General features: G+C 46.2%; 1 protein-coding gene across 1 annotated transcript in view; it reads right to left on the bottom strand.

Annotated features, from left to right (window-relative positions):
- The window catches only part of ARHGAP31 (Rho GTPase activating protein 31), an 85,242-nt gene that overhangs the window by 7,462 nt on the left and 64,771 nt on the right, over nt 1-13,009 (bottom strand). Inside the window, exons 4-8 of the mRNA XM_026657396.2 lie at nt 9,810-9,892; nt 8,962-9,069; nt 6,907-7,052; nt 4,739-4,937; nt 2,379-2,503 (exon numbers count right to left, since the gene is read on the bottom strand). Of these exons, the coding sequence (XP_026513181.1) occupies nt 2,379-2,503; nt 4,739-4,937; nt 6,907-7,052; nt 8,962-9,069; nt 9,810-9,892 (661 nt within the window). The remainder of the gene's footprint in view (nt 1-2,378; nt 2,504-4,738; nt 4,938-6,906; nt 7,053-8,961; nt 9,070-9,809; nt 9,893-13,009) is intronic.

Here is a 13,009-nt window from a genome sequence, read left to right as displayed (position 1 = left end):
TGTAGGATGGTCTTGTGGTTAAAAAAAGAGGCTGTCACAGGCTTCCTGTGTGACCTCGCACTGCATATGCAAATCACACGGGGTGGGTGCGATTGCAGGTGCGCAAGTACACTATCAGAGATGGGCTGGAGCCACAAAGCTTAAATCAGGATCTGAACTCTCCCAAAGTTCAAGGGGATTTGGCTCCAGGATTTTCATCCAACCTCACCTCTAATTATTATACAGTACCAACCATACAAGTGATATTGCAATGTTGCCAACTCTAGTGAGTTTATTGATATTTTTGTGGTATTAAGGTTTTTTTCATAAAGTCCCAGCTCCTGGATTCATGAGATTATGTGAGACTCAATCCCATCTTTAAAAAAAAAGAAGAAGAAGAACAAGAAGAAGAAGAAGAAAAAGTAAGTTTCTAGCCCTCATGATTGCAGAGAAAAACTTGAACACATGAACCCTAAAGGCTCCAACACCAGACAGCTAATTAAAAGAACCCCAAATGTACTTTTTTAGGGCTGTCAAGCGATTAAAAAAATTAGTCACGATTAATCATGCAATAAAAAAAATTAATCGCGATTAATTTTGCTGTTAAACAATAATAGAATACCATTTATTTAAATAGTTTTGGATGTTTTCTACATTTTCAAATATATTGATTTCAATTACAACACAGAATACAAAGTTTACAGTGCTCACTTTATATTTATTTTTTATTACAAATATATGCACTGTAAAAAACAAAAGAAATAGTATTTTTCAGTTCACCTAACACAAGTACTGTAGTGCAATCTCTTTATCATGAAAGTTGAATTTACAAATGTAGAATTATGTACAAAAAAAACTGCATTCAAAAATAAAACAATGTAAAACTTTAGAACCTACAAGTCCATTCAATCACAAATTTAATTACCGCATTATTTTTTTAATGAGCATCATCAGCATGGAAGCATGTCTTCTGGAATGGTGGCCAAAGCATGAAGGGGAATACAAATGTTTAGCATATCTGGCACGTAAATACCTTGCAACACCGGATACAAAAGTGCCATGTGAATGCCTGTTCTCATTTTCAGGTGACGTAAATAAGAAGCAGGCAGCATTATCTCCCGTAAATGTAAACAAACTTGTTTGTCTTCGCGATTGGCTGAACAAGAAGTAGGACTGAGTGGACTTGTAGGATCTGAAGTTTTACATTGTTTTATTTTTGAATGCAGTTACGTAAGAAAAAAAATCTACATTTGTAAGTTACACTTTCACAATAAAGAAACTGCACTACAGTACTTGTATGAGATGAACTGAAAAATACTATTTCTTTTGTTTATCATTTTTATAGTGCAAATATTTGTAATAAAAATAATAATATAAAGTAAGCACTGTACACTTTGTATTCTGTGTTGTAATAGAAATCAATATATTTGAAAATGTAGAAAAATATCCCAAAATATGTAATAAATTTCAATTGGTATTCTATTGTTTAACAGTGTGATTAATCACAATTAATTTTTTTGAGTTAATTGTGTGAGTTAACTGTGATTAATCGACAGCCCTATTTTTTTAAAATCTCCTTATTTTTAAACCAAACTCATCATTGGGGGCGGGGGGGTAGGCGGGGGAGGCTGACTCATGATTTTTGAACCCCGAGGCTTGGCAATACTGGTTATGCTCCTAGGAAGCAGAGCAATTGTTAGATTTCAGTGCAGGAGAATCTAGAGTTTGGGATGCTGGCCATTAGGAAAAACATCTTTTCGCCTGTAAACTCGGCAAATGTGATCTTATTTATCCAAATACCACAAGACAATAAACATGGGAACTCATGATGCCAGTTTATATGAAGACACTTTGGTTCTTTAATGCCATGGAGGCATAGACCAGTCTCTGACTCAGTACCACACAGAATGTGTTAACCTGGCCATGCACCATTTCCTATGAGGCATAATACTTCCAGGAGCACAGCTCCCCTTAAACCCACTCTGGGTTAGCCAAGCTATCAAATACAACACGTAAGGCCCAAATCCCCTATGGTATTTAGGCTCCTAAGCCTAAAAAGCTTTGCAGAACTGGGGCTTAGTGCTTCCTAAGCCCAGGGTAGGGTGCTGGACAACGAAGCATATTCACCCCAACACCACAATGGATGTTCTGGGTTGGCAGTCCCTGGTTCTGACTGCCTCTCATTGCCATACTCAAGTGAAAGGCCCACGATGGAAGGAGTTAACTATGTGACTCCTCCTGCTTCCCAACTCTAGAAGCCTAATCTGACTTTCATCCCAGATCTGAATTCTTGCAGCACTAACATCAACAGGCTATCTGTTGTACCACTGCCAGACCAGAGAGGAGTGATTAGGGGAAGCTGGCTGAGAAAGGAAATTAACTGACAAGCTGGTTCTTACCAGAGAGTTTCTGCCCTCTCACAAACACACTCCCATTTCGACTCAGTTTTGATTTTGAATCTGATCCAGACCGGCCCAGGTTAAATATTGACTTCCATTTCTTGGATTTGGTGGACAATTTTCTCCTGGAAGAGAAAATGCACAGGAGATTAGTGCCAAGTACCTGGGGCTGAACATTAGTCCTGGTGTGCCACAGAAACCTGTCTCCCCCATCCCCCTCAGCCTCTGCTCTTCTTTTAGTCTCTCTCTCTCTCTCTTTTTAATTCTGGGGTTTGCAAGGCAAATGTTATAATAACCTTAAGTCAGAGGTTTTTAAAGAGTCCCAGGGGTTTAGGCCCACAAATCTCAGTGACTTTCAGTGGGAATTGGGCGCTAACTCCCTTGGGACCCTTTGAAAAGCTGAGTGTAAAACTGCAGGAGAAGCACCACATCTCATGCATATTCTCCTTTGTATAGTGTATTGTGTGGATCTTTGCCTTCACCTCCCTGCCTCACTCCCTCTGTTCATCTAGCATCAGACTGGTCTTCACCCTTCCCACACTCTCACCTCTTTTGGTGCAAGAACCTTTTCTGCAGCTCCTGCTTTTGGACACAGGCTCCCTGCATCTCTGCCTTGCCCTCAACAACCCTTCCTATAAGTTTGGTACAGAGAAGAGGATGTTAGAGGTACAGAGTCCCCTCTCATTGTGTTACAGAGGGACCAGAGGTTTAGAGTAGGCCCGTTCTCCTGAAAGTGTGAGGAAAAGGACACTCTGGGAGTGAAGGGGAGGGGAGGAATCCTATTTGGGGAGTGGGCTGCCTCTGTACCTCTTACCTTTGGTGGGTAGTCCTTTGCTGTTACTATATGAAGTGTGTAGATACATCACTGTTTATGGTTCCTTATGGGTCACTAGTAAGTCTCCAGCTGTAGAGACTATTATATCTGAGCCAGGGCAATTCAGTGCCCATATTTTACTTAGATTAGATTAGATTAGATAATACTATGTATCTAATCTATCTATCTATCTATCTATCTATCTACACACCTACCTGACAAGTGCAGCAAGGTCATCTGAGTTCACGCTCTTCTTCTCAGAACTTGTGCCCTCTTGTCAATATCTTTTCGGCTATATACCGACACTACTGACAGTGCTGGTGCACAGGGTACGTGTAGATACACACTGCAGTGAAAGGCAGGCTGTGTCCACACTGTGGTATGTAGCTACACACATCAGCGAAAGGCTCTGGCAGGGAAGAGGCAATGAGGAAAGGCTCCAGCAGCTCCACGCTCTCTCCCCCCTTCAGAGCCTTTCCCTGTCTTACCATCTACACTGCTATTTATAGCCGTGCTAGCGGGGCGTTCAGGGTATGTACTCTACACGCTGCCATGAGGAGTGTGCAGTGCAGATGTACTCTTAGTGATACAGCAGGACTGATATTTGCCCTAGTGGCTCTTCTCTTTTCATGAAGGAACACAGTGAATTATACAACTAAGCTAGGGGTTTTAAATCTTTTTTTCATTTGCGGGCTGCTAAAAAATTTCAAATGGAGCTGTGGAACCCGTTGGAAATCTTAGTCCGCAGACCACAGGTTGAAAATTACTGAACTAGGCAGATGGATGCCTCACGCTGCGGTTCAGGACAGCCACCAGCAGGTGGAGCTCTTACAACAAATGATTTCAAGATCTGTTTGACATTCATGGCAGATTCAGGGAAGCCAAGGCAGCTGCCTTACAGCATGGGCCTGCCTGGTTCTGTGCTGAGGAACGGTGGACGCATGAGAACACAGAGACCTAGGGAAGTTGTAGGATCACATTTTCAATGGTTGCAAGGAGAGTCTGATCTGGATGGGAGTCCAGTAACCCTGATGGTGATGGTATGTTCATCAGTGGGTGGAGAAGGGGATCACAATGTGGGGAGTGGGGGTGCAGCAGGAGCGGGAGCATTCTCTCTGTCTTTCACATAACATTTCAAATGGCTAAAGTGGGGCACAGCCGGTCACTGCCAATCCCTATGAAGCCATCCCAGCTGCAGGCACCGTTACCAGAGCACCACTTGCTGAGTGTGCGCCACACTCAGCCTCTGCCTTCCCACCCACCCCTCTCAGAAGCAGCATCATTCCCCATCCCTGTGCTCCCCTGCAGCCACTGAGCACACCCAAGGGGGCTGAGCATGCCCTGGAGCAGCTGAAGGCACTGCCCTCCCTAGCTCTGCCCAGCCAATGGTGTGTACAGCTGCGGGCGCCACTGAATGCGGGAAATGTTCAACTTCAGTCAGGACAGGAGGTTTAGGGGGATCAAAGCAGGACAGTCCCAGCAAACCCATGACCGTGGGGAGATATGCTTTCTTTGGTTAGTATTTCAGCTTTCTCTGGGCACCTACTTGCTGTCGGGTAGGTCGACGACAGTGTGGAAGAAGGATCCAGTGACTGGGACAATTTCAGGCAAGCTGTTCTCTCTCCTCTCTTTCCGGGCAGGGTGGGAGGCTGACAGACTCCGTGCCTGAGCTTCTTCCAGGCTCACCAGTTTCATAGGCAGGGAGGCAGAGGGCAGTGTCAGACTCTTCACAATGGGCATATTCTCTGAAAAGGAAAAAAGAAGATTCCAACCCTGAACGGGGGATCTAAGAAGGGTTCTCATGTGTTTCCCCCACAGGATCACCTCTTGCAGGGGGAAAAGCACTTGCATAGAGATGCACTTGTCCAATGTGTCCTCTGTGTCCACAGCAATCTTCTTCATCAGACTGCAGTGCCTCTCAGCAAGGCTCTGCTCATTAGCCACGCTCTGTATTGCGCTGTACTGGCTGCTGCTGAAGCCTGAGTATGGAAGATGTGTGTCCCTCCAAAACACCTGGATCCCAATTCCCCTGAACTTTGGGGAAGTTCAGATCCAGATCCCAACTTTGTGGCTGGCCCTTGTCTCTACTCTGTAATCTTTCTCCCTGTTTGTTTAGGGGAGTTGTTTTGAACAGTGACATTTCTTTTTCCTTTGTAATTAATTTTAGTTCTGACAAAAGGACAACCCTGGAGAGTGAAGGCCTCTGTTTGTGTGGGCAATAGCAAGACTAGCTTCCCACACACTGCCTCACCAATGGGCCAACCTCCTCTCAGAGTGGGAGGGGAGCTCAGCCTCTACAGTCTAGTCAATTCTTGGCCTATCTGCTGAGCAAGGAAACCAATGAGCGCCAGTGCTGGTGGGTTCTGTGATATGGGAACTTCCCCATTAAGAACTGGACTGAGGCTGTCCGTTTATTCCTCACAGGGCTCCACACAGCTGTTAGCAGACAACAATGTTCAGTCACTACCAAAATGAGCCAGATTTGAGCTGGTGACCTGGAGATCAAAGGCTCTGCAACACATCACCAACCCTTTATGTTGGCGAGTCACTACTTCATCATGATATTTGTGCCAGTTTGAAATAATCCTAGGCAGAATTCTTCACTCTGCAGCCTCCAACCTCTGCCATGGGAGAACAGAAGGCCATAGGCATTGAATTAGCACTGGAAGAACAAGGGTGTCTGCAGGTCAGGGCTGGAGCTCTGAGCAGGTGGTTTCCAGCAGAGGACTTTAAGGGGGCATTGCAGGTCAGGGTTGATGGATAATGAAAGAGCTGAGTGTGGGGAGGTTGCACAGTGGCTGTCCACACTGTGTCTTTGGGCGACATGGTAAGTCCCTCACTTCCTTAAGTGCTAAAAATTCCCTAAAGTTCAAATAAAAGGTGAAAAGAATTACAGACTTATAGGGGTGCACATGTTTGAGGTTACGTGAGGCTAATCAGGACCAAGAGCCCCCATTAAAAGCACTTTCTCTACAAGCCTGTCTCTGAGTAACAAGAACAGTATTTCCCAACTCTGCTGAAGTCCAGGACAAATTCTCAGTTTATGAAATAATGCCCCTGGTTATAAAGCAGCAAATCCTTAGACATGTGATCCGAATGCCATGCAAAGCACACACTGTAGTTTTGGGCATGTTTTTTGATGGCAGGAAGGGCTAGGATAAGACATGACAAGCAAAGGGAGGAGAAGGCTGTCGACAGAGATGGGGATAAGGGTGTGAAGAGCTATGATTGGAGAAGGCCTGACATTGCAAGGAGAAGCTTTTAGGCTGGGCTCAGGCTGTTGGTGGGAAGGTTTAGGGTTCTAGGCATTGATGAGAAGAGCTAAGTGGGGTGGCTGTGGGAAAGGTTAGGATGGGTTGGGATATCCAGGGTAGATCTGTGAGGGTCGATGGGAAAGGTTAGTGTTGGGATTGGGAGTACTGTCATGCTGGTGAGAAGGGTATTGATGAAAAGTGTCACGATTAGTCAGGTCAGGCATTGGTGGGAAGGTTTAGGGTGGGTTTGCGTTTTGGTAGGGACGATCAGGGATGTTGAGGAGAAGGATTTGGGGTGTTGGTGAGAAGTGTTAGGTCAATGAGGGGTTGGGGTACTGGTGAGAAGGTTTGGGAGTGTCTATGAGAAAGGACGGGGTTGAAATTGGGGTGTTGGTGGGAGGGGATGGGGCTAGGGTTAGAGCAGCCGGCAGTTAGCATATGTGGCAGGGGAGGTAGTTACCATCATTCTCCATGGAGCTGGTTGTTATGTTGTTGCTGAAGATCTGATCCACGTGATTCAAGATAAACTCAATCACCAACTGCTGGACTCGCACCTCCAGGAAAGCTGCATCCCCATTGCAGCCAACAGCCTCGATCTCCTTCGACCTGTACCACAGGGGGAGCGGCCATAAATACAATAAAACCCCTGCATCCTAAGATACAGTATGTGAGGGAGAGAATTGCTTTGACCTTCCCCAGTGGGTCATGGATGGAACCTTTCCCTGATACAGCAGGAATGTCCTGGAATAGGAATTTTTTACGCACTGTTGTTCTGAGTCTCGTTCTTTTTACTCTTCTAGTCCTTTATTCTCTCTTTACCTTTCCACTCTTTCTTTATTCTCTCCCCAGGTCCTCTCTCATCTCTCCTTTTTCCTTCTGTGTTGCTTTCTCCATTTCCTCTCTCCCCTTTTTATTTTCACCAGAAGTTTTCTTTTTCCTATTTCCACCATTCTATTTTTCCTTTCTCACCTTCTCTCTGTCCTCTTTCTCTATTCCTTTTAGAGACTAAACCAGAACACTGGGCCCAGCTCCCCCTCAGACTCTGGATCCGAACTCCCAATTCGGATCCAAACTTTGTGGTTTGAGCTTATCTCTGTAAGGTGGATTTGAAGCCAAACCACCAGAACTGAACCCAATCAAATCTGAGGGAAGAGAAGATTTGAATTCCATGTCTCAGGTTCTTCTTTTTCCTGCTATTTTTTTATGACTGTCTTTATGTCTCTGTCTCTTCCTTCACTCCACCCAGCACTCTTGCATTCTCACTCTCTCAGCAGAAAAAACCTTCCTTATCTTGACATGCCAAAGTGTTACTGAAGAAATTATCTCTGGGCAATGGATCCTTTGTAAAGTTAATGAGTGGTTTGTTAGATAACGGCTTGGGGCATTGCCAACGGGATAACCATGTAAGGAGACTGCAGTTGCATTCCCTGCCTCTTTCTTGTCCTCCCTGGGACTTGCATTACAAAGGAAACAGACTTCAGGTCATTTGACAAGAAGGACAGAAGCTGGAATGGAAATGTCTGAATAGTAAACGTCCACTTTGCAATGTTCAATAGTTTCAACATTTGATCCAATCGCAGGACTGGCTCTCAGCAGAGATTTTCAGGCTGGGTAAATTATGAAAAACTACATGCTGATATTGTGATACCAGCAAATGTCCACTAGCAACTATCTTAAGATCTTCAAACTCATTTCACTTGTGACCAAAATGGATTTGGATTCAAGTTGTCTATAACATGTACCACTATCTCCCCTTCCCTAGTCACTCATTGCTTTGTCCTATCAAACTTCACCACGCATATTTTGAAAACACTTGCTTCAATCCCATAGTGATGCGCAAATGCCTCATTTTTAAATGGACACTGTCAAAAAGAATATAGTTTTTAGAAATCCATAGATTTCGTTCCCTGGATATTATTAGTAAAACCTCAGGTTATTCAATTTGGGAGAATTTTTTAAATCATATTTACTTGGCACTATTATTTATGCTGTTTATTTCTTTGCATTTTTCTCAGGGGGATCAGTCTGTGGCTGACTGATCAGTTTCTGTTTACTGTCTGGTCAGTTTCACTCTCAGGCCTGGTCTACACTAGGACTTTAATTCGGATTTAGCTGCCTTAATCCAAATTAACCCTTCACCCGTCCACACTACAGAGCCAGTTAATTCGAATTAAAGGGCCCTTTAAATCGATTTCTGTACTCCACCTCGACGAACGGAGTAGAGCCTAAATCGATTTTGTTAATTCGAATTAGGGTTAGTGTGGACGCACACCACCGAATTACTGTGTTTAAGTTAATGGGGTAGTGTGGCCGCACACCACCGAATTAATGTGGTTTAAAACCGAATTAAGGTGCTTAGTGTGGCCGCGCACAATCGAATTTATACAACCTGTTTCCCAAATTCGAATTATCTAAATTCGGATTAATCCTGTAGTGTAGACATACCCTCAGATGCTCCAGCAGTAGCTCAGCAGTGCTGCCCTAAGAGTGAAGTGAAAAGAGGTCCTTACTGTACCTGAGGAGATTAGGTGCCCACACTAGGGCCAGGTTCCTGGTGTGCATGTTGGTCATGTTGCTGAAGGAGGCCAGGTGAGTCAGATGCTTGATCAGGTATTCCAAAGTCCTGCAAGCATTTGGTTTGGATAAAGAAAAAGTCTTCAGCTTCTGCACATGTGATCAAGTCTCCCATTAGTTGCTAGCCCCCAAGATTACAGCAGTCTGCCATATAAGATCTGCTAACGGAATTCTCCTTTAGCCCAACAGGTAGAGAGGCCTATGTTTTGGTGCTGATGGTACTGGTTTCAGTCTCCCCCAGTGACTGTGGTGTCTGTATATATAAGACTGGCAAAATGGGCACCATGGCTCAAAGCCAGAGCAGCGATTTGTGATGTCAGGGTTTTTGAGCAATGGTGCAGAACACTGTGGATGTTGTTATTGTGGATGGCTTAATGTGGTACAACCCAAATGAATTTGAGGAGGATGGACAGTAGGAAGCAGGAAGAAGGGGGCTACTGATGCATATGGTGGCTATGGAAGCTCAGATCACATTGTATGCTTAAATGCATGGGCTTAATTGCCTTCTCCCACTTGGACAGCACTGCGCAACTGGCCAAGTACGTTATGGCAGATGGGAGGGAGACTCGGTTTGACGGAAGCTGGAGAGGGCTGGTTGCTCTTTCAGACACGTAATGCAATGATCTGTTTAATTTTATTTAGTGGACAGGTGAATTGCTCTTGAATTTGGTGGCAATGAATGAACCCACCTCTCAGCTCCTCCCCGAAGCAGAAGCCGTTTCAGAGAATCCTTCCCACAGCTAAGAGCCACTGCATGGATCCCCACAGTTTCAACGACTGAGTTCTTACCTGTAATGTGATGGTGGAAGTTCCTGGATGACATTTTGAATACGGGCCAATTGCTCCTCCTCCGGGCAGCGAGATATTGCCTCCTGTGGAGAGAGAGGAAATAGTCCGTTGAAGTGGTGGATTTAGAGGGAGTGAGAGAGAGAGACACGTACAGAGGCCTGGCAGGTGTCAGAGGGAGCATTGTCTCATTACATTACGGAGCTATGAGTAGGAAGTCCTGCCACTGACTTTCTGTGAGACCTTAGGCAAGTCACTTCACCTCCCTGTAAGGATAACCATACTTACCCACCTCGCTGTGGGTCATAGAGCCCTAGTCTCCTTCAGTTCATGGCTGAAAGTCTGGGCCTTAATTCATTAAACACTTTGAGATCTTCAGCTGTGAGATGTATTTCCTTTTTCTTCTTTTTAACAATTTCCTTCCCCCCCCCCCCACTCATTTTTGAAAATTGATTTCCCCCACACACATACAATGACTGGGAGAAAAATGGAAAGAAAAAAAAAGAAAAAATATTGAGAGGGGGTGGAGGAAGAGAGGGAAAAGAAATGAAAGGAAAAGAGGAGGAAATGATAAATAATAAATGAAAAATATTGAAACTTTTTCCAAAAATTTTTTGAAAACAAATAAAAAATGGGTCCTTTTTAAACCCTGTGAAATGAAAACAGCTTGGGGCTTATGGGGATGAAAGGCAAAGTAATTTATAAATAAAAACAAGCATTATTATCGACTGTATGTAGATATAGCAGCTCCTGTGATGATGAGGTATTTTAGATTAGCTACAATGAAATGCCTAGAAATACAATTGCATAGACAGAGTAACAAACGTCTCCATTAGCGATTAGAGTGGAATAGCGTAGATAAAACTGAGACTATGCCCCTCCCCACCACCAGTAGCCCGGCAGTTCTCCTCAGAGTAGGAGCTGAGAGGGATATAAGAACCTATTGCAGGGGTGTCAAACACGCGGCCCGCGGGGTTCTTTCGTGCGGCCCGCCAAGCTCCCCATGCCCCCCTGCCCGCGCGCCCCCCAGCCCTCTGCTTACCCCGTGGCGCTGCGAGCCCCGCACCGCTCCCTGAAGCAGCTGGAACTATGGCCCTGCAGCCCCGGGCAGGGCCGGGGGAGGAGGGGGAGTAGAGGGCTCTGTGCTCTTGCTTCCAGGCACTGCCCCAGCAGCTCCCATTGGCCGGGAACAGGGAACCGCAGCCAATGGGAGCTTTGGGGGAGGTACCTGGAGGAGCAGCAAGAGCAGCACATGGCGCCGTTCCCCTCCCGCCCACCCCAGGACTCCGGCTGCTTCCTGGAGCGGAGCGGAGCGGAGCAGAGCTGGGCCAGGGGCCAGGGCAGGCAGGCAGGGAGCTTGCCCTGGCCACGGTGCACGGCGCTGCCACCCCAGAGCCGCTCTAGGTAAGCGGCGCCGGGCCGGAGCCCACACCCTGCACCCCTCCTGCACCCCAACCCCCTGTCCGGAGCCCCCTGCCACATCCCACACACCCCTCCTGCACCCCAACCCCCTGCCCTGAGCCCCCTGCCGCACCCCTCACCCCTCCTGCACCCCACACCCCAACTCCTTGCCCTGACCCCCCTGTCGTACCCTACACCCCGACCCCCTGCCTCACCACTCACCCCTCCTGCACCCCACACCCCAACTCCCTGCCCTGAGCCCCCTGCCATACCCTGCACACCTCCTGCACCTCAACTCCCTGCCCTGAGCCCCTGCCACACCCCACACCCCTCCTGCACCCCAGGGGGGCAGGGAGGGGGCAGAGATGGGTTGAGGACTTCGGGGAAGGGGTTGGAATGGGGGCAGGGAAGAGGCGGGGCCTCATGGAAGGGGTGGAGTGGGGCCGGGGCCAGGGGCAGCAAGGGCTGGGTGTCAGTGATGTGGCCCTCGGGCCAATGCACTAGTCCTCATGCGGCCCTCGTGGTCATTTGAGTTTGAGACCCCTGACCTATTGTCTCAGTTCCTGGGAGTTCTTCTCTGTATTGTTAGTTTTCTGTCAGCTATTCCCTTTCAAAATTGCAATGGGAGAGGACAAGCCACTAGGAACTTCAAACAATGTGAGGCTATCAAGGATCCATCTGCCCATACTGCTACTTATAGGGGTTGGAGTGAGTTCAAAGAAAGACACTGTGACCCGCTCCTGCCAATTGGAGTTTTGCCTACATAAGGACGTCAGCAAAGCTAGAACTGAGATAAAGAAAACAATCCATTCCTAACCATCAGTTGCTTAAATATTATTAATCTGAAATCACCAACCACAGCCACAGAAACACCTTCCTGTGTTTTCACTGTCACTACTACATTCCCATTATTTTTTCTGCTGTCACTATTCTCGTCACTATTCTTTTCACTATCAGCCATCCTTTATGCAAAACCACATGTAAATTGCCATCATCAATTTCGCTACCAGAGATGGGCATGAACTGCATGCCGGGATCCAAGCAGCCCCCACTTTGGGAACCCAGATTTGAATTCTGTGGCTTGAACCTATTTCTGATCTTTGTTGTCAGTCCACAACCACAGGTGCATAGTAGACACCACCACCATCACAGTTACCACACCAGGCAGCAGAATCATCAACAAAACCTTTGATGTCATCAGTCAATAACTTCACCATTGTTACCAATGATCTCACCAATAAGAGCATAACCAGGATCACCAACACCAGTCCTTTAACATCACTGACATGGTACACGTGTGCTGTCAAACTTAAATACCATTAATCAGGCATCAATCAAGGAGAGGACTTTGCAGCAATAATGAATATAGAGAGAGAGATCAGGGGTTCATATACCACCAGCCTGCCTCCAACATCAAAACATTTGATGGAGAGAGAGACGGACACCTTATTTGGATTAAATAAGATCTGACCTTAATCTTCATTCAAAGCAGGAACTGAGCCTTTTCTGAGGTTCAAAGAAGTTAGTGGGGTGAAAGTTAACCTGTTTTTTTTTTATCTCCACAAGCTTCAGCTCCAGAGAGAGTCCCAGATAAAAAGACAGCTCTGATACCTCTGAACTTGGGAAATCCACATCTGAGCTTTGTGCCTGACCCCATCTCTGCTATGGGCTGAACTGAAAACCCAGAGCTTAAAACTCCTGAATTGGGGGAAGTTCTGCTCCAGATCTAAATCTTACAACTCAGACCCATCTCAGCTGATTACACTGCTCTACAGCCAAAATGCTTCTGAAATAAATGTAGT

The sequence above is a fragment of the Terrapene carolina genome, unplaced genomic scaffold (genome assembly GCF_002925995.2).
Source record: "Terrapene carolina triunguis isolate 2854851 unplaced genomic scaffold, T_m_triunguis-2.0 Scaffold242, whole genome shotgun sequence".
In the NCBI taxonomy this organism is placed as follows: domain Eukaryota; kingdom Metazoa; phylum Chordata; order Testudines; family Emydidae; genus Terrapene; species Terrapene triunguis.
Note: the sequence above shows the minus strand (reverse complement) of the source record. Positions and strands in the feature narration are given on the sequence as shown.